Source organism: Pituophis catenifer, unplaced genomic scaffold, assembly GCF_029215685.1.
Source record: "Pituophis catenifer annectens isolate HBS135680 unplaced genomic scaffold, rPitCat1.0.hap2 SCAF_3, whole genome shotgun sequence".
NCBI lineage: Eukaryota > Metazoa > Chordata > Lepidosauria > Squamata > Colubridae > Pituophis > Pituophis catenifer.
The window spans coordinates 133,692,380-133,711,355 of NW_027256883.1; the positions used below are offsets into that span (position 1 = coordinate 133,692,380).

At 35.2% G+C, this 18,976-nt stretch overlaps 1 protein-coding gene across 1 annotated transcript in view; it reads right to left on the reverse strand.

Annotated features, from left to right (window-relative positions):
• Window positions 1–18,976, reverse strand: part of BTBD8 (BTB domain containing 8) — a 44,740-nt gene that overhangs the window by 1,629 nt on the left and 24,135 nt on the right. Inside the window, exons 7-17 of the mRNA XM_070939391.1 lie at window positions 17,939–18,035; window positions 16,770–16,858; window positions 16,450–16,552; window positions 14,274–14,456; window positions 12,991–13,128; window positions 10,281–10,410; window positions 7,169–7,230; window positions 5,351–5,978; window positions 4,672–4,762; window positions 4,147–4,283; window positions 722–3,025 (exon numbers count right to left, since the gene is read on the reverse strand). Coding sequence (XP_070795492.1) covers window positions 722–3,025; window positions 4,147–4,283; window positions 4,672–4,762; window positions 5,351–5,978; window positions 7,169–7,230; window positions 10,281–10,410; window positions 12,991–13,128; window positions 14,274–14,456; window positions 16,450–16,552; window positions 16,770–16,858; window positions 17,939–18,035 — 3,962 coding nt within the window. The remainder of the gene's footprint in view (window positions 1–721; window positions 3,026–4,146; window positions 4,284–4,671; window positions 4,763–5,350; window positions 5,979–7,168; window positions 7,231–10,280; window positions 10,411–12,990; window positions 13,129–14,273; window positions 14,457–16,449; window positions 16,553–16,769; window positions 16,859–17,938; window positions 18,036–18,976) is intronic.

Below are 18,976 nucleotides of genomic sequence, written 5' to 3' on the forward strand. Positions count from 1 at the left end.
CAGGTGCACTTTGTGTATTGGAATATTGAGCTGAATTCTTGTTTTAAGAAACATAAAACTAGACAAGAAGTTACCTAACTATATGAAGCAAGCATAGTACATTTAGATATATTTGTTGGTTTCTAAAGCATAATCTTTCTCTTTCTTAAAAAATGTTCTCCTAGCTAGCATAATTTAAGAATATCCTGAAAGTATTTCAGGTTGCAGACTAGCTTCCTCTGAAGTCAATGTTAAAGCCCCACTGATTACAACAGTACAAGACTAATCCCCAACTTTGTGCAAAACAGAAACTGTAGTAATCAATATATCTATTCAGCTTAACAATGCGGAACACTTTAGTTTAACAAATTTATTGCACATCCCACTTTAATAGATTATATATATATATATATATATGTATGTATGTATATTTATGAATCATATAGTTTTTCAAACAAATGGATATATGAGCTGCTAATGTCCTTCTGAAAAAAAAATAGGCTCAAGAATAGAACCGCAGCCTGCTCTTTATTTTATCCAAGATTACATTATCAACTACCCACAGGAACTGCAAGCTACAACATATTCTTGACTATTCAGAATATGAATGGTATAGGAGTCTGCATAAAATTCCCAAGGGATTTACTAGAATTGAAACTCAGTCCCAGCATAAACTCTAATATTCCATTAATACTTAATATTTCAACGAATTTAACAATTTTTTTTTATTTCTGTACATTACCTGCAAGTAAAGCAGTGTCAGTGTATTCAGGGGATGCTGACTCTTTCATGTTACCTTCTTGAGTCAGGAAGTGAATCTTATAAGGATCAACAGGTTTTGTAGAGCTGTTCTTCTGTAAGTCAGTATTATCATGTTGATGAAGATCCAAGTGACAAGGTCTTCCTTGAGTTTTTGTGTCATTGTCTGAAAGTTTATTGCACTGAAAGCCATTATTTCCTTCACACTTGACTTCTGCGGAAAGTTGGCTGTCCCCTATTTTCTCAGCTCTCTCCATGCATGTTTGCTCTGTAACTGAAGTAGCTAGAGTATCTTTTATGGTTTGATCACTGTCGTGAGGATCTATAGAGGGCTTTTCATTTTTGGGCAACTTTTCTTTGTCATCTCCCTTACAATCCAGGAACCCATCCTCAATCTCCAGTGAGTATCTTGAATAAAACGTTTTGCTGTGATGCTCATGGGAAACACTATCAAACACATCAGAAGGTGTTGCAGCATCCAGAGTACATTGCAGAGGAGTATGAATCTCTACACCATCATCAGATCCCAGTTCTTCACATTCATCCACCGACAGTAATACGGAGCGCTTAAAATTTTTAGTGGCAGAGAATTCTTGACTTTCAATATCATTTTCTGTTGCATCATCAAATGCTAGATTCACTATCCCATGGAACTGCTGAATAGGAACTTCTGGTGGAGGCATTTTGTCTACAGCGTTTTCATTTTCAGACTTTTCCTCCTCTGTCTCATCCGCCGAAGAAGAGACCTGATCAGCTTCTTGAGGAAATTGAGTGGTGGCAAAATTAGTATTACCACCACTGGATCCACTTTGTCTTTCTCCACCGTGACGTAACCATGTTGTTTCAGGCTTTTTTCTAGGAAGTTCCTCATCACTTGTTGATATTACCCGAAAGAGTTCAGAGTTTTCTTTTTTCATTTTTACTTCTATTCTTAGACTTGTATCATAGATTTTTAGTTCTTCAGGTGTACTTGTATCACTACTGCTTCTGCCAAGGAAATCATGGCATAGCATGGTGCTGCATTTTGAAATTCCCCTTTCATTTGATCCTTCATCATCCTGAGATCCCCCTGCATCATAATCTTCTGATCTTGGCTTTATATCATCTGATGATGTTGTTGCACTGCCAGTATCTGACTCAGGGCTTTCTTTTGGATCAAGTGCACTGGAACTTATATTCCATTGATCGGTAAATGGAGCTTCTGAATTTTCATGACTTTCTGGAGTTTCTGTAGTGTCAGTATCTTTAGACGAGCATTTTTCTGCCGCTTGCTCTATGTAAGATTTTGAAGCAGGCTCTGATTCCACTGTAGCCAACTGTGAGTCAGTCAAGGCAGACTTATCAGACAGTTCATCAGCACTTTCAGAAGCTATCACAAAGGTTTTAAAAGTAGAGGATTTTTTCTCTTCCTGTTCAGAGTTTGAACCATCAGATAGCCTGTGTGATAAGCCATTCAGCTGGCTAATATCCTTTTCGGCTTCCAAGGTATCAAAAGAGACAACTGATTTTTCTTGTACCAAATGGTTCTCATTTTTTCTTAAAGTTTCTAAGGAATTCTGGCAAGCAACAGACTCCGGAAGTGTTTTGGATTTTTCCATTTCATTTAAAGTCAAATGTGTAGCATTTTGGTTAATGTTTCCACATGCAATACTCTCATGACATTGAATAGGATGCAATTCAAGGGTACATTGCTCCATCTTTTTATTTATGGGACATTTAGCATCCTCATTTTTATGAATTTGTTTGGCTGCCTCGTCGTGCTTCATTGACATGTTCTGCTCTGACATGCAAGAAGGTCCTAAATCTCTCTTGCAAGCCATTTCTTCAAGAGGAATATTTTTTTCCAAAATAGGTATATTCTGCCTTTGTAATTCAGGTAAAGATGTTCCACTATCATTTTTGTCCTCTGGATTGAATTTGTGATTAACACATGGTTGATCTTCCAAAGTAGGGTGTTCAAGTTTAAGATTTGAATTTTTTTGCTCTTCCCCATGTACATTCTTTGGAAGTGATGATTCGCTTCTGGGAGGCTTCTGGCCTGATGGAAGTCTTAGAACACTAACTGTTTTCTGTTTTTGTTCCTTATTGTTTGTCATTTCAGTCTTCTTTGAATGAGTTTGGGTTTTGGGTGTTACTGTTTTTGCAGTAGCTTTAACTGAGGTTGCTTGTGAAGATTTAGCTTTTTTCTTCATTGAAGTTAGTGTCATATCTTGTGTCATACCATTCTCTTCATTCTGTTTTGGAGAAAGAGCAGCCTTAAGTGGATTTGACAAATCTCCCTGTAGACCTAAAAGGCAACATATTAGACTTATGTTACATTCCATTCAGCAAAGTTTATTATTAAGACAACCCATATATCAAAAGAACCAATAAATTATCAGTGGGATAAAACAGTAATATTTTATATTCCCCCTCCCAAAAGGGGGAAAAGAGACAAAGACCAGAAAAAAAAGGATATTCAAACAGACAAAGCAAATCAACATTTCATATTCAAAAGAATTAGCAGGCACTGGACCAAAGTATAGGCATGATTAATAATTATCTTGTTTGAACAATATACACTTTACTTTATGAATCCTAATATAAAGATTCCAGTTGAAAAGCCACCAGGGCTAAAAGCTATTGTTTCAATAGTTTCCTTTTATCAATGAGTTTGTAAGAATAGAAAACATACAGAGGGGATGAATATGAGAAGGTAAAGTATGCCAGATGCCAGATGATGTCTGTAGCAATGGGAAACCCTGGGCTAAATCATCTTGCACCACGAGATAACCAGCAATGGCATTTTAGGGACAAAGGAGAGTAGAATGCATTTAAGGCAGCAGGATATTGGGAGCAAGAGAGAATAAATGGAATTTGCTTCGGCTCAGCATTTTTGATTTGATTCCCAAATAATCTTTCAAGAAGCCGAACCACTGAACAGATGTTTGAAATTAAATTAGTAATTCAAGTAGTACAGTTGTCACATTAAAATACATTTTTTAAAAAAATATGTAAAAATACATAATTATTTTTACATGAATAGGTTTTATGTTAAACTTTTCTCTTATTTATTGGTTGGGCACTTAACCTCCTCTGTGATGAAATATACATTCTTACAGACTTGAGAAAATACTACTATGACTGTATCCATAATTATTATGCTTTGCTGCACAGAATGCAGTTGTCATGGAATCACACTGCTATTTTTTAAATAATATCCATTGTGTCACACAGTCACAATCTCCTCAACTTTTAAATAGGTTCCAATACAATGACCTGCTACCTTGGAATGGATCCCCTTAGTTCTTAACTAAGAACTTCATGCATACAAAATATACATAACATTGTCCATTCAGTTGTTAGACCACTGTGAACAAAATTTCCAAAATAGAAAACACAGTCAAATCATAGTCAACTTAAATTTACCTTGATTTTTTGTAGCATTAGCTATATTCTTTGTCTTCTGCTGAGGTACAGAATTGCCAGCTTCATTCGCCCTTTTCTTCACAACTGCTTGTGGTATGTGTTCATTGTTGCCTTTCCCAGTACATTTCTTTGTAACACTGAAATTATCAGACACTTTGTTTTATTTGCAAGTTTAAAACTTGAATAAAGCTGGGAAATTGTGGCCCTCCAATTATTGTCAAACTGTAGTCCCTAACCAAATGGCTAACTAAATTTTGAGAGAGCTCAGCAGCCTTTATATTTTTAAATGATAAATAAGAAAAGAGTTCATAAATCTGCATTTAAAGAGAGGATCCATAAAGCCATTGATTTTGTGCTCTGGCTATATATAAAGAGTGTTATCATTTTTTTTAGTTTAAACATGACTGAAACATAAAATTCGGAATCAAACACATGTTTCTACTAGGTAAACTTGATGAAATTTATTTTCAGTAGGGATTTAAAATCCTACCACATGAAAAACAAATAATGTCCTTTTTAACGTACCTGTTCGTAGGACTATTAGCCTCAAGTTCATTAACATGTTTTTTGGAAAGGGCTCCATTAGTCATCTTCGTACCAGATTTTGTTTTCAAAGCTGTATAATAAATAATAAAAAACAGAATTCAGAAAGCAATGAGCATTTGCTAAAAGTGTATGTATTTTAGCGTATGTGTATGTGTGTGTGTGCATAAAAGAGTTTGCATGTGTACACTCTTATTTATTTAATAAAATGCTATCCATGTCACGATATGGGACTCTGGAGGACCATATACAGCTTGTATAAACGTGTACGAACAAGTTTTAACCCTTTTCCTATTCATGTTATAAACACTGATTATCCAAAAATCCTTCAAGCATTGAAGTTATTCCTATTTAATAATATCTAATGCTTAATATTTTTTTAAAAAAATCCTCATATTATTCATTTGATAGATATACCAAGAAAAAAAGAAAAAAATATTTTAACATATTTAAAAGTATGTTCATGCAGCTTCCAATATGTCTGAAAGATATTTCCTAAGAGCCCATCTATATTTACCATTGCCATTTTTATTTTATACTTGTGAATTAAACATAAAAAACAATCACAATAATTAAAACCTCTTCATAGAGTAATAATAAAAAAAAAGATTTCAGGGTATGAACTCTGCAGCAAATTAAAAAGGGACTCTCTGATTATTACCTGACTGCTTTTTGCTCTCATCTTCTTTTTCCTCTTTGAGGTCATCTTTTTCAATGGACATCCGCAGATCTGGACTTGAATTGGTTGATTTGCTTAGAGTATCTGTGCTCACGAGAGAAGGAGATTCCTTTCCAACTGCCTTCTTCACAGGTTTTGCTTTAACTTGTACATTTGAGATTCCTGCAAATACTTTGGGGCGGGCACCTGTCATTTTACCTTCTTGGTTTTTTGACATTTTGCTGCTTCCTGCATTTTTGTGACCGCTAGACAGTAATGGCCGGTCAGAATCTTGTTTGGCCAACAGTGTTTCATTTTTAGCATTTCCATTATTTTCAGCTTTGGGCTTTATAACAGCTCTAGCCTTCGGTGAAGGCATTTTCTCTCCTATTTTGGATTCCTTCATCAGCTTACAAACTGCTTTTTTGCTGTCTTTCCCCTTTAAATCATCATGCTTCAAAGCTTTATTATTGCTATTCCGATTGGTAGCTGAGGTGTGTCCAGATGCTCCTAATGCATCAGATTTCATTTTATCCTGATTAGCAGAGGGATCACCGCAAGAGTTTTCCTTTTTACTTCCTTCCCGAGCAGTCTGTTTTAGAGTACAAGTACCACCAAAGCATCGGTTTAACTGAAGGAGAAGGGAGGAGAAAAATATAATAAATGATCAAAAGTCTGGGAGGATCACTGTTACTTGCCATAAAAAAAAATAATTTATATATTTCAGTGTGAATTGTAATCACAGTATATTCTTATTTTTTTGAAAAATTCTGTATTGCTTTAATATGCAATATTTTTTTTGCAAAAATTTACAATATATAATACTATATATTATAACATATAAAAATTCATTCAGCCCAATTTTAAAATAAACTTTGACTACAAAAACACAACTAATCAATCTTTCCATTAGAGTTCTCAGTAGAGAACTGGTTCATAAACGGAAAGTAAATAGATATCAAGAATTCTGTATTTAAATCTGGGGTCTGTTTTCAATGTTGAAATGTATTTTTCTTCTTCTGTCTCCTAGGTTCAAAGGGAAGAACATGAAGTCCTCTGGATGCTGTTGAATTACAGATTCCAGCTCTTCCAGTTAGCCTGGCTAATGATGAACGATTATGCGGGACTCTGTTCAATCACATTTGGAAGACACAAATTCACCATTCCTGCTAGAAGAAACTATACAATAATTCCATGTCTAAAATGCAAAAGACCACTGAAGGGATACTAGTGCACTATCAACATGAATGTTTTTGAAAGGAACAGTAGAATCCCCTGACCTCAAAATAAAGCACCAGCTTCAGGTCACCCTCATTTACCAAATATTATTGTTCTAAGTTAAAATATTAACAAATGTAATCAAATACATAGCTGAGTATATTTTCCCCTGTTTCCTTATGCATATATTGAGTTAGATTCCCTTGCAAGAATATCTCTCAAAAGATGGATGACATCACAGGTAAGTAATGCCATGAATGAAGGGAATAAGCTCTATTTGCTAGCTAGCATACCATTTGCTCTGCAACTGAGAAAGTAGGTTTTTACTCAGCAGTAGCCTGGAGATGCAGGAAAAGAGATGCTATAAATTACTGCTGTCTGATATATTGTGAGCTTGCATCTCAACATTTTTCAAAGAAACATCTCTCTGCGTAGGGAAGTCAATAGATGGATATTTGCTTGTTAAAGTTACACAATAATTATGTGCGCCTCAAAGCCATGCTCAACTCCCCTAATAATCACATATCATGTTTGAAAAACATATACAAATGCTTATGTATAGAAATGTGAATATCTTGTAAAATGTGAGGGTTTTTTTTTTACCTGAGAACTACTGAAAATGGGCTTTTTGGTAGGTCTTCTGTCATCTCCTTTGTCAACAGCAGCTGTATAAGAAAAGGACATCTTTTTTTAGGATATATTTAGAGAAAAGTGATGAAATGAAAACAAAGCTTTAAGAATATTATTCTTCAGCAGAAGAAGGGCACATACACTTTTTAAAGTGCAAATTAATAAGAAACAAATCATTCCAAATCTGGAGATTACAACAATAAGAATAATAAACACAGTGGTGCTCCTGGTCTGATCCCGTTCTATAGAACTGGTAGTAAAACCGACTGAAGGCTCTGCCCACCCGCCACGACGTCATCATGAGTGATATGCGCATGTGTAGAAGCACGCACGCAAGCACAAAGCAAGCGCATGCACATGGTCCCACTGCGAACCGGTAGTAAAGATAAGTAGAACCACCCCTGAATAAACACCACTAAATAATGATATCTGCCTATGCTAGGTTATTGGGAAGGACTTAATGGATGGATAAAAATGCCAAATCCATATGTATAATTATATTATTTTATAATCATTTCGAAATAGTTTATAAGAAAGAAAAAATCCTAGTTAGTGGATATCGAAGTACCTGGAAACAGCAGAATATAAGAGAAAGAACTGGAGAAAATCACAAAATAGAAAAATAATTACAAAATAGAAGTCGAATGACTAGCAAACTGAAACAAAGAGAAGAGTATCAATAGTAATAGATGCCTTGGGTGCAATTCCAAAACATCTGGAACACCACTTGAACACCATCAACATTGACAAAATCATCATCAGTCAATTGCAAAAGGCAGCTTTACTTGGAACAACTTATATCCTGCAAACAATATCTCTTAAACCATCAAATAAATTCTGCCTATCCCAAGGTTTGGGACTGATTGAACAGGTGGATAAAAATGCCAGTCTAAACATTTGGCTTACTGTGCAACCAACCATAATAATAATTGTTTTGATTTGTACATCTTTAAATAATGTAGATCCCTGCTCTTTCCAGATATAAACTTTATTGCATATTGCCAACTTATCTCATGTTATTAATTTAAAACAGAAAGCTTTCCTCTTATATTGATACAGTAATATGCAATAAAATTACCTATGCTTTTAAGCATAACTGAAAATGAAATACTGTTGGTTAGCAAAGACCAGTCTTCAGTCAGTCAGTATAATATATGAAATTTTCAAAGGGAAATTGATTGAAACTGAGAAGGCACCCAAAATCAGAACTGATCAGAACGGATGAAGCTTCTTGGATGAGAAGAAGAAGTCCAGTTGCCTTTTCAACAAAAAAAGCACCTTTAAGACAATCATGACCTGGATGACTGAGAATCTTCACAGATATTACACAAATTAAATTTCTGCAATGCTACAGTTTACATAACCTATACTAGAAAAATGCAGATTGAGAAATATACTGTATATATAACATCCTTTGCCAAAATCTAATTTTATCTATCTCAAAGAATTCTACAAAGCATACAGTTCTACCAACCTATTTATCATTGCCTGCAACTATTACTTATATATTTTATGAATATAAAACCTGTAAGAGTCAGCTGCATTCCCACCCTGCAGTGAACCTCTGGTTTCCTAAGAGAAGGCATGAGGCTGAAAATGGCACCTGGGTGGCTTTTTTATTTTCTTAAGGGAATAAGAGTGTATGTTGCATATGCTGCATAAAATATAAATTAAAAATCATGTCCTATTGGGAACCAATACCATGCACCAAGTAGTGTTGGAGGCAGCATTTAAGCTTCCTAGTCTAATCTTTTTTAATATATGGGCACTGAAAAGGAATCCGAAGTAATCCCTAAATGGTATATTTTTAAATTACATGCTTCTTTAAAAGTTTATGAACCCATTCCAATAGCTCACATAGAAAAATAGCTCTGATAGTACAAAACAGGCATGCAATTACACAAAACGGAATTTTTAAAAATCTCTCTGGATATTGTAATCAACCTGCAGTAATTAATGCTATAGACCTTTTAAAGCAACAAATCAATTGGATAGTTATCACAGCTGCAGTTTGGGTTTCCCAAATTTATCACAGTATACTTTAATTATTCATATCAGGGGAAGATAGGAATTCTAGTCAAAATTTATGCATGGGTTTATATGTATATATTAGCATTATTTAGAATGACATCATCTAACAACCCAATAAAATTGCATTTTTGGACATGACTGATCTGATTTCGATTTCCAGGGGAAAAAAAGCTTAAAACACAAAGCTCGTAAATAACACTTTACATTTACACTTTACAATGCTGGATATTGTGATAAGAATCACAAGAAAATGATTCATTTATACTACATTGCCATTTTATGTTTCGCTACAGAAATTCTTTACAGTAAGCTATAATCCTGAGCATGTATCTACTTCACCATACTAAAGAAATTACGTGACAACAACAAACATATTCAGGGATGCCCTGAAGCCATTTTCAATTATTTCATCTGCAAGATTTTATTCTATACATTTGAAAACAAAGGACGGGAGGGGGAGGAGTGAGGGGGTTAGAAGAGAGAAGGGGGAGGAGAGCAGAGCAAGACTTCTTTTGTTTAGCTTCAAATTGTGCTGCTTAAATGTTTAAAGGCCACTCTGCAGCTTCTTTGATGAATCTTCTGCAGCAGTCAGACAGAATCATAGCATCATATCAATCACAAATTCAATGGACCCTTCATTTTAGATACAAATGAGATCAGCTGCTAAGCAAGGCATAGAACACACATTAACCACCACCCCAACTACTTCAATCATGAAATAAACATATAAAATTCTATAATTCCTATGTGCTTAACCATCCTAATGAATTACTTTTAATCATTCTAAACGCAAAGAAAAAGACAGCCTACCTATTTATAAGGCTTCCATATAGCTGCATAATAATGTTCGTTCACAATAGGGAGGTGCAATCAGCTTGGCTTCCATACTTGAAGCGGTCTGTTTATTTTTCACAATCCTTACATAATAATCGGGAAGCAGAAGGCTCATCAACATGTCTTTCCAGTTAACATTAATTACCAGCTCCCATGACTTCTCTATAATAAAGGCTCAGCTGTCATGCAAAGCGCTCAGCTCCAGCTATAGCTTGCCTACCTGCTTGTATTCGCTCCTGATCAGCTGCCTTAAGCAGTTTCCAGCCCTCTGTATGTCGAACGGCAAAAAATGACTGGAGCAGAAAGATCCACAGTTTATCACGCAGAGCCTGGATCCTGCACAGAAACCCCTATGAAAAAAAAAATCAGCAGCTGGGAAAAAACCTTGTTGTCATAGCAACCAGTCATTACTCCCTATAGAAGGTACTTGCTCCTTCAACTGGCTTAGATATTAATCGCTTAGCAATCACTTAGATATTACGATTGCTGAACAGATGTCGAGCTTTGCAGAAGCCAATTGTCCTGCATCATAATTTTGCTCTGCTTGAAACCAAGCCACTCCCACAGATGCTGAAGCTCAAAAAATATCAAACCTACCTACTTCTCTCTCCCCACTCTTCCAATTTTACACACAAATCTCTTTATAGCTTTGTACCCTTGGCTTTGTCACTACAAGGTCAAATCCTCTACGGCCCCATAAAGCATCTGGTTAAATTTTCACTCCTGCTAAATTAGTCAACAACAGAAGAAATCTGCAACAGTATGGAGCAATACTATATATGTATATATATAATAATAAAATTATTATAATTATTTTAAAATATGCCACCTGTCCAGTGGGTCCCTATTGATAGAAAAAGCCTCAAACTGCAAAAATACGGTAATTTCATAAAGGCAATAAAGTTTTGTAAATATATACTTTTCAGTACAAAGCCCCTAAAAATCTTTGTTTCCACTGCTGAAAAATAATTATCACAAATATTCAGTTTCCAGAATATGAAACCAAGAGAACGAGCAATTCGCTGAATAATAATTCCTTATTTTTTATATTGCTGATTGCTCTTCGGAGATAAAAGCAGTGCCATCACTAGAATATAATTTAATAGAAAGAAAGGCTCCCACTGGCCTGATCAATGTCCTATTTAATCTCCTACTATCTATCGACTGTGATTCTCAACTCTAATTTTATAGCATATCCATTGAGTTATTGATAGCTCACATCTTTCACCTCCCACATTTTGAAGCTGCACTTCTATAGCATAAAGCCTTTTGTACACATACATTTAAAAAGATTACAGCAAAAGGGGGAGACAGGATGAAAACATCAATTCCTCTGATTTAGAGCGAATTAATCCCATTTTATTTTTTTAAAAAAGCACATGAAGACAGATGTATAAGCAAGCTTGCTTAAATCCAAATGCAAGCGCTAATGATATCAGCTATCTTCAGGACTATATTTAGGATGATGAGTTTAAGCAACAAAAGGAGGTCTCCTATTTTACAAATTCCAATTGTTAGGGGCAGCCAGATGATTTTTCATTGTACTTTGGTAATTAAAATAGGGCTCGGAAGCACATCAGTATTAGTTTTAACTTTTAATGCTTCTAAGAGTTTGAGCTCCTCAGTTTCCTTTTAAGGATCCCACCCTTATTTTTTTTCAATGTACAGCTCTTCCAGAAGGGTCAGGCTAAAGTGAAATCATAGTGTTGTGAAGACGAAGCATGGAGGAACAAAGAGTGAAGAAGGAGAATTAAGGAAAGAGCAATGAATGAGGAGAACTGAAGGACTACAGAGAAGAATGGGTGGACAGCACAATCTGAAATGTAAACCTCCTTAGACCAAGCCACAGCCCAGGCTCTGGTAAAGCTGAAGCAGCACAAACATTGGCCCCTTAATGAGTTCTTCACAGTGGCAAGTCCTGAACAGATTTACTGTTGGTAATTGGATGTGGCCCAGGAATGGCAGCTATATGTGGCCCAGGCACAGGCACTTGAGCCCCTCAGCCCTGATAAGCACTCATCATGGAAGTGTTTTTCCCTCAGGCACAAGAGTGAAGCAAAGCTTTGACAAGGGATCACCATCCATATCACTAAAAAATATGCTGTAGCAAGGATGTGGCAATGATGCCAGCTCCCATCACCAAGTAACACACCAAATTTCAGTCCAAAGGAAGAGTAGTGAAGTAACCCTCTGTGTCAGACCAGAAGATCAGTTAGAGAAAGCAGCTGGAAAAGGATTGTTACATGGGAAGTGTGAACAAGAAAATGCCTATATCTTGCTAGAGGCTTTGGTGAGGACCATCTAGGATAGAACTTGAAACATTACATACAAGGGCATAAAATATGGAACAATAAGAGAAACAAATCTCAAGTAAAGAGTGTAGGATTAAAATAGTTATATCTAAAATATAAGCAACATAAGTCATATCAGGTAGATTATAAAATGATATAGGAAGATAGTCTTAGGAAAAGTTATAGTATTATTAGGAAAAAAATAAGGCAAATACATAAAATTGTGAGGGAAATGGGTGGTTTAGAAATGTGAAGGATAAAACAAACAAACAAAATATTATTATATAACTTCAATTTTGGATTCAAATCTTTATTTTGTAGAGTTTTCTAATAAAGCCTTTCAACTTAAAGAATTGTTTTGCCTCCTGACTGGTTCTGTCACCATCTCCCAAAATGGAGGTATAAGAAACCATTTCCATTTCCACTTTATGATCTATGCTGATCTTCTGAAATGCCTTACTTTAAAGACAGCTATTGTGACTAGGCAGAGAGAGGGAGGGAGAGAGAGAGAGATTATTTTATATCACCTATTTATGCTGTAGATCACCTTGGTGCAACTTCTGCCCTTAAACTTTGACTTGAATGGTTCTAATAAAAACAACAACTGAAATCATGTTTCTGTTAATTTTTAAAACCTACCATCTCATTCACATTTGAAGAACTTAGCAAAGCGTCCACTGCTATAAGAAGGCAACAGCTATTTTCAATAGTAACATCTTTTTTGACTGCTTCAAGCACTTGATCAAGAAGATCAGGTTTGCTGGTCATGGCCTGAGCCTGGAAGATATGATCAGAAAAACCAGATCAGCTGAAACCAAAACCGAACAATGCACTTTGGTGGTGAATCTAAAAAGAGGACACATGTGGGATATGTGCTTGTCTTTATGTTCATGGATCCTTTGTATGCTTGTTCTTCACACAAATACTAATATGCTAGAGTACATGGGCCAAGCTTAATCTATATACTTGTATCTTACTTTGGCAAACTCTCCTTGATTATTTTCATTTTCTTTTTATTGATTGATTTATTATGTTTATTTGCCACCCATCTCACCGTAAGATGTCTCTGGGAGGCTTACATCATTAAAATGAAACCATAAATATATGAATAAATATATAAAATCACATTAAAATTACAGTAGGATACAAGTTCTTATTTCATTGTTGTGTTAATCCGATGATGAATGACTAATAAAACATTCTTAGGAGCATGTATTCAGAATTAATTACACCAAACTGAAAAGGAGTTATTCTCAGATAAGTGAATACAGAATTGCAGCCTAAACATTGTATCCCCTGGTTAGTCTAGCAGAAATAATACAGACTTTTTGCTTTCTTCCTATCTATTGCCACTTAAAAAATAAGTAGAATCTCATATTGAAAAAAAATCAAACGACTGTTCTACTTAACATGATATTGTTTACTGCAACTGCTAATACTGTAAGTCTTGAAGCTGCCTTCCCCAATGATGCCCTTATGGCCATTATGGGAATTACTGTTCCACAGTTCTGGAAGGCATCAGATTAGGGAAGATTTCTCTGGAGAGTAATTGCTATGTTTTAAGCTAGCAGGCTTCCCGGGGCAACTTGTTGGCAATAAGCAATGGGAAAGTTGGATTGTCTCATGGTATGTGGTATATGAAAGTTAGAAAAACCTGGAAAAGTACAATTTTCACCAACATACTTATATCAGTACAATGTGTTCAAATTTCTTTTTAGGGCATCGTGACGTGGAATATTTGCTCTAATTTGGAAAGTGTACCTGTCAAACATGAACAAGCAAGATAAAACCTATCATGTGGTCTAGGGCAACCTTTTTCAAACTTTGCTACTTTAAGATGTCTGGTCTTCAACTCCCAGAATTCCCCAGTCAGCCCACTAGTCTTTGTAATGCTACTACTGTATAAATTAGGTGTATTTTACCTGTAAGAGAGCTAAAAAGCTTTCACTCTGTATTATTTCTGGAAAATTGGTCACCATAAATGCCATACACTTTTCCTGCAGTCTAAATGCCAACGTTCGAGCTGTTTCAGTCCATTTCACTTGGGGAAGACTATTAAGTAGCCTGTTGGTTTCCATCAAAAGACGGGCTGCATTCTGTGGGCTCTTATAAGAAAAAAAAAATACACATATTCTGAGCAAAAATTAAATACAATTCTACATGTACACATTACACCATAGCATTAGCAAATTAATTCTTCTCACATTAATTATAGGTAAATGTAATTCACACATTCCAATAGGAAGGAAAGTATTTGTGAGAATAAATGGAAAGCTTAGAAAATGATTTGACAATCAGCAAGAAGTCACAGATATGCAACAAACATTAGATTGTATAGTATAATGAGGTTTATGACTCTGAAAATTAGTGTATCAAATCCAGGATAATTCTGTTTGACAGGGGAAAACAGTCTGTACAATTGAAAAAAATTAAGACAAGATAGTGGGTACTGTGTGGATTTTTCTAAGGGATGTTTATCCAAAGAAGTGAAAAATGCAGTATGCAAGAATGTATTTCTGTTCATTTTGATTTTACAGAGGTGGAAAATATCTTTATGAATGAGACTGCTATACTAAAGAAGGGTGCCTGCTAAAACAAGGAAGGAAGGAAAAAGAGAGAGAAAGATAGAAAGTGTAAAAATGAATGAGTATGGAATGAATGTAGACCGAATGGAAGAATGAGTGGTCAGTAGAAAAATGTGGGTTGGGATGCTTTGATTATCTACTTTAGACAAAATGAATTAGGATAAATTGGAAACAAATAACGGAAAGAAGAATAGACAAGTTGAGAAGAAAGAAAAGACTAAAATAAAAATAAAAAATGGATAGAAGGGTTGAGAGAGAGGTGGGAAAGAACAAAATTTTATTTTGTTAAAGAACAAAATAAAATATAAATTGGTGTACAGACTTTTGGAAACAAGGATGATCTGGAAAGGAAGGAAGAAGTATACTGGATTGTATTAGTGTAGGGCAGATTTTTATTTATTTATTTTATTTATATCCCACTTTTATTGTTTTAACAAGTAACTCCAGGCGGCAAACATATCCAAGACCTTCCTCCTCCTATTTTCCCACAACAACAATCCTGTGAGTTGAGTTGGGCTGAAAAAGATGGATCAGCTCAAAGTCACCCAGATGGCTTTCATGGTTAAGGTGGGACTAGAACTCACAGTCTCCAGCTTTCTAGCCTGGTGCCTTAACCACTATACCAAACTGAATCTAATTAGACTTTCTTTCCTTTTCTAGAATCAATTGCATTATTTCTTCATTCATTGGCAGCCTCTTTGACATATTGCATCATAGTACATTAGGATGTAGAAATAACCAAAATATTTTCAGTCGTTGCACTGTAGTCCTCAACTTCCAACCATTTGTTTAGTGATTGTTCAAAATTAGAAACAGCACTGAAAAAAATGACCGATGACCATTTTTCAGACTTACAACTGTTGCAGCATCCCCATGGTCCCATGATCAAAATTTGGGATGCTTGGCTACTGCCCATTATTTATGACGGTTATTTATGACAGGGTCATGTGATTGCCTTTTGCAAGCCTCTGACAAGCAATGTCAATGTGGAAGCCAGAGTTACTTAGAAACCATGTTACTAACTTAACAACTGCAGTGATTCACTTACCAACAACTGTGGTAAGAAAGGTTGTAAAATGGGGCAAAACTGTCTTGCTTAGCAACATAAATTCTGGGCTCAAACTGTAATTGTATATTAAGCAACACTTGTATAAAAAGCAATGGATGGAGGGATTAAGATAAATTTCATTTACAGATATGGACCACTCTAAATTCAATTGGAGTTTATTGTGAAACTTGGAAGGTTCAAGAATCAAGTGTGCCCATTGGAGGGAAAAACTTGTTTCTACAATGCCTTTCAGCAGATGCAACAGAACTGTAAAATTTGAAATAGTAAGCGATACTGATTTACTCACTAGATTTCAGTTTTGAGATAACAGCCAATTATCTCAGTTTGAAGTAGAAAGGAAATGTATATAATCAAAATAAATTAAATTACTCCACAAATTCAGTTCAGTTTCCCAAGAAACAAAATAATAATGTCAATTAATAAGAATAACTGACACAAACTTACCAAAGAATCAATCAATGTAGTAAGGCAATTATTTTGAAGCTCAGAAGATAAATTAGCAAAGTTCTTTTCTGACCAACTCCTTGCAAAATTTTGTATCAGCCACCTGTTAAAGGAAATGTCTTATTTAAATAAACCCATCAAACAGATTTAATAAGAAATGAATCTCTGTTAGCATAAGCAACCAATAGCTTATGGTTGCTTATAGGTGTGTTTACATATTGCATCAAATATATATAGCTTTCAAAAATTGTAACCTATCCTGTTGAGTTTAAGATTAAGCTGTGAAAATGGAAATCTGTCAAATATTTTATCTCACTTACTTCATGCATGAATCATAAAGGTGCTCTGCTCTTGTTGAATGGGCTATAGCCAGGCACTCTAAAACAGGTTGATGCTTCCCGGGCACAGGCTATAATTGTTAGAATATAAGAGAAAGTATTATCATTTAATTTTTGCAATAATTCACAAACATTGTTTGCATTGTTGCTGAAAGTATTCATTTGTTAGATTTTTATCCCACCTTTATTACTTTAATGATAACTCAAGGCGGTGAAGATGCCCAATACTTCTGCCTCCCCACAACAACAACTCTGTGAGGTGGGCTGGGCTGAGAGATAGTGTAATTGGCCCAAAGTCACCCACCCAACTCTCATGCCTAAAGTGGGACTAGAACCCACAGACTCCTGGTTTCTAGGTCATCACCTTAACCACTACACCAAACTGACTCTCATGTATCGTTCATATCTAGATTCCAATGGAGTCAACATTATGCAATTCTTTCTGCAGCTTCATCTAAAGCAATTATTATCACATTTTCCGCTTCTAGGGAATCCTTTCCACATAAATTTATTTAACTATTCATTGCAAGGTATCTCTCACAAAACCTCTGTATATTGTAGAGGATTCTAATGCAGTACAGATAGTCCTGGTTTCACAACCACTAGTTTGAAGTTGGACAAATAACACTGACGACTGTTCCTTAAAATCCTAGCTGTCCTAGCAGACCTGTGGCTATATGATTGCAACCTGACTGTTTGGCACTCAGCTTGTACTTATGATGGCTGTAGCATCCTAAACTCACTTGCGACTCACAAGCAAAATCAATGGGGAAGCTAGCTGGAAGGATCGCAAGTTGCTCCAGTTAAGTCACTTCCTAACTCCCTCACACAGCGGCAGCCACCCCCCATGCTCCAACCATGCTCGCACTGTACCAACCACCAATGCACCATCCCACTTGGCAGCTGCCCCTAACTCTTCTTCACACCACATTCTCAAAATGTTACACACTGTAATGTAACTTAACATTTGGATGAAAAATTCCTTGCAACGATCATTTGTTTAAAACAGTTCATCTCCTTATTCAATATTGCTTAAGGCAATTCTAATTCAAATAATGAAATGTTTCTGTTTTATTCCCAACGAGTAAACTTGTAATATTTGATTTACTTCTTATCAACGCAGTATCAAGATAAACAGATAAATTAAATACCTTTTGAAAGAAGTTGCAGTAATCTCTTTTCAGAATGTATATAGCTATTTCTCTTAAACCATCTAATCCATACATATCTGCAATGCTTAGTATACATCTAAAGTAAAAGCAATAATGAAAATTAACCATAAAATCATCATAACACAGTCACTGGAAGCCCATAATGGAATTGTTCCATAATAGTTTACATCTAGGCAAAGATAATATGGTAATGCTTCTAGGCAAGCATAATTCATTCTAATTTTTGAAAGCCTGGTGAAGTAATATTTTTAAGGGAAGTTCAATTCCAACAATAGCAATTAATAATTCAAATTAATAATTCATGTTGCAAACATGAGGTGACAAGTCTTGATACCTTAAAAGCAACTGTGCTGGGGTATGTATGAAAATGTAACTAAAAATTCAAACCATATTTATTCCTCTATAGTTATGTATTTTAAAAAGTAATACATTTTAAAAACTAATCCATAGTGCTTCTTTTTTTTTTAATTTCACACTGATTGCCATTCTGTATAAGCCAGTTTGAATTCCTTGAAAAAGGTTGCTAATGTAACTTGCTTTTGAAAATAAAATAAAAACAATTTTAAGAAGTTAAAAATCCTTGCTATATTGGTAAAGATTGTAAAGATTATAAACTATTAAATCATATTGTCTTTAATAAACCATATAAAAAAGAAAGCCAGAATTCAGAAGAATGTTATTGATTCACAGGAGATGAAAACAATTCAGTTCAGCATCCTATTTCTCAGTCACATAGCATTTGGCTAAGGAATGTCTACAAGCAGAACATGATGGCAATAACTGCCCTCCCCCCAGCAACTAGTATTTAAAAGTGCAGTAAAATTAGGCATATTTTACTGCTTTCAAGTTGAACCTTATTTTTCATATTTATTAAAGTATTATGTTCTAGTTTGCTGAAGACTGGGCAAGGCTTGACTAGTTTATCCCTAACATACAGGTAGTCCTTGACTTATACCAGTTTGCTTAGTGACAGTTCAAAGTTACAACGGCATTGAAAAAAGTGAGTTATGATCAGTG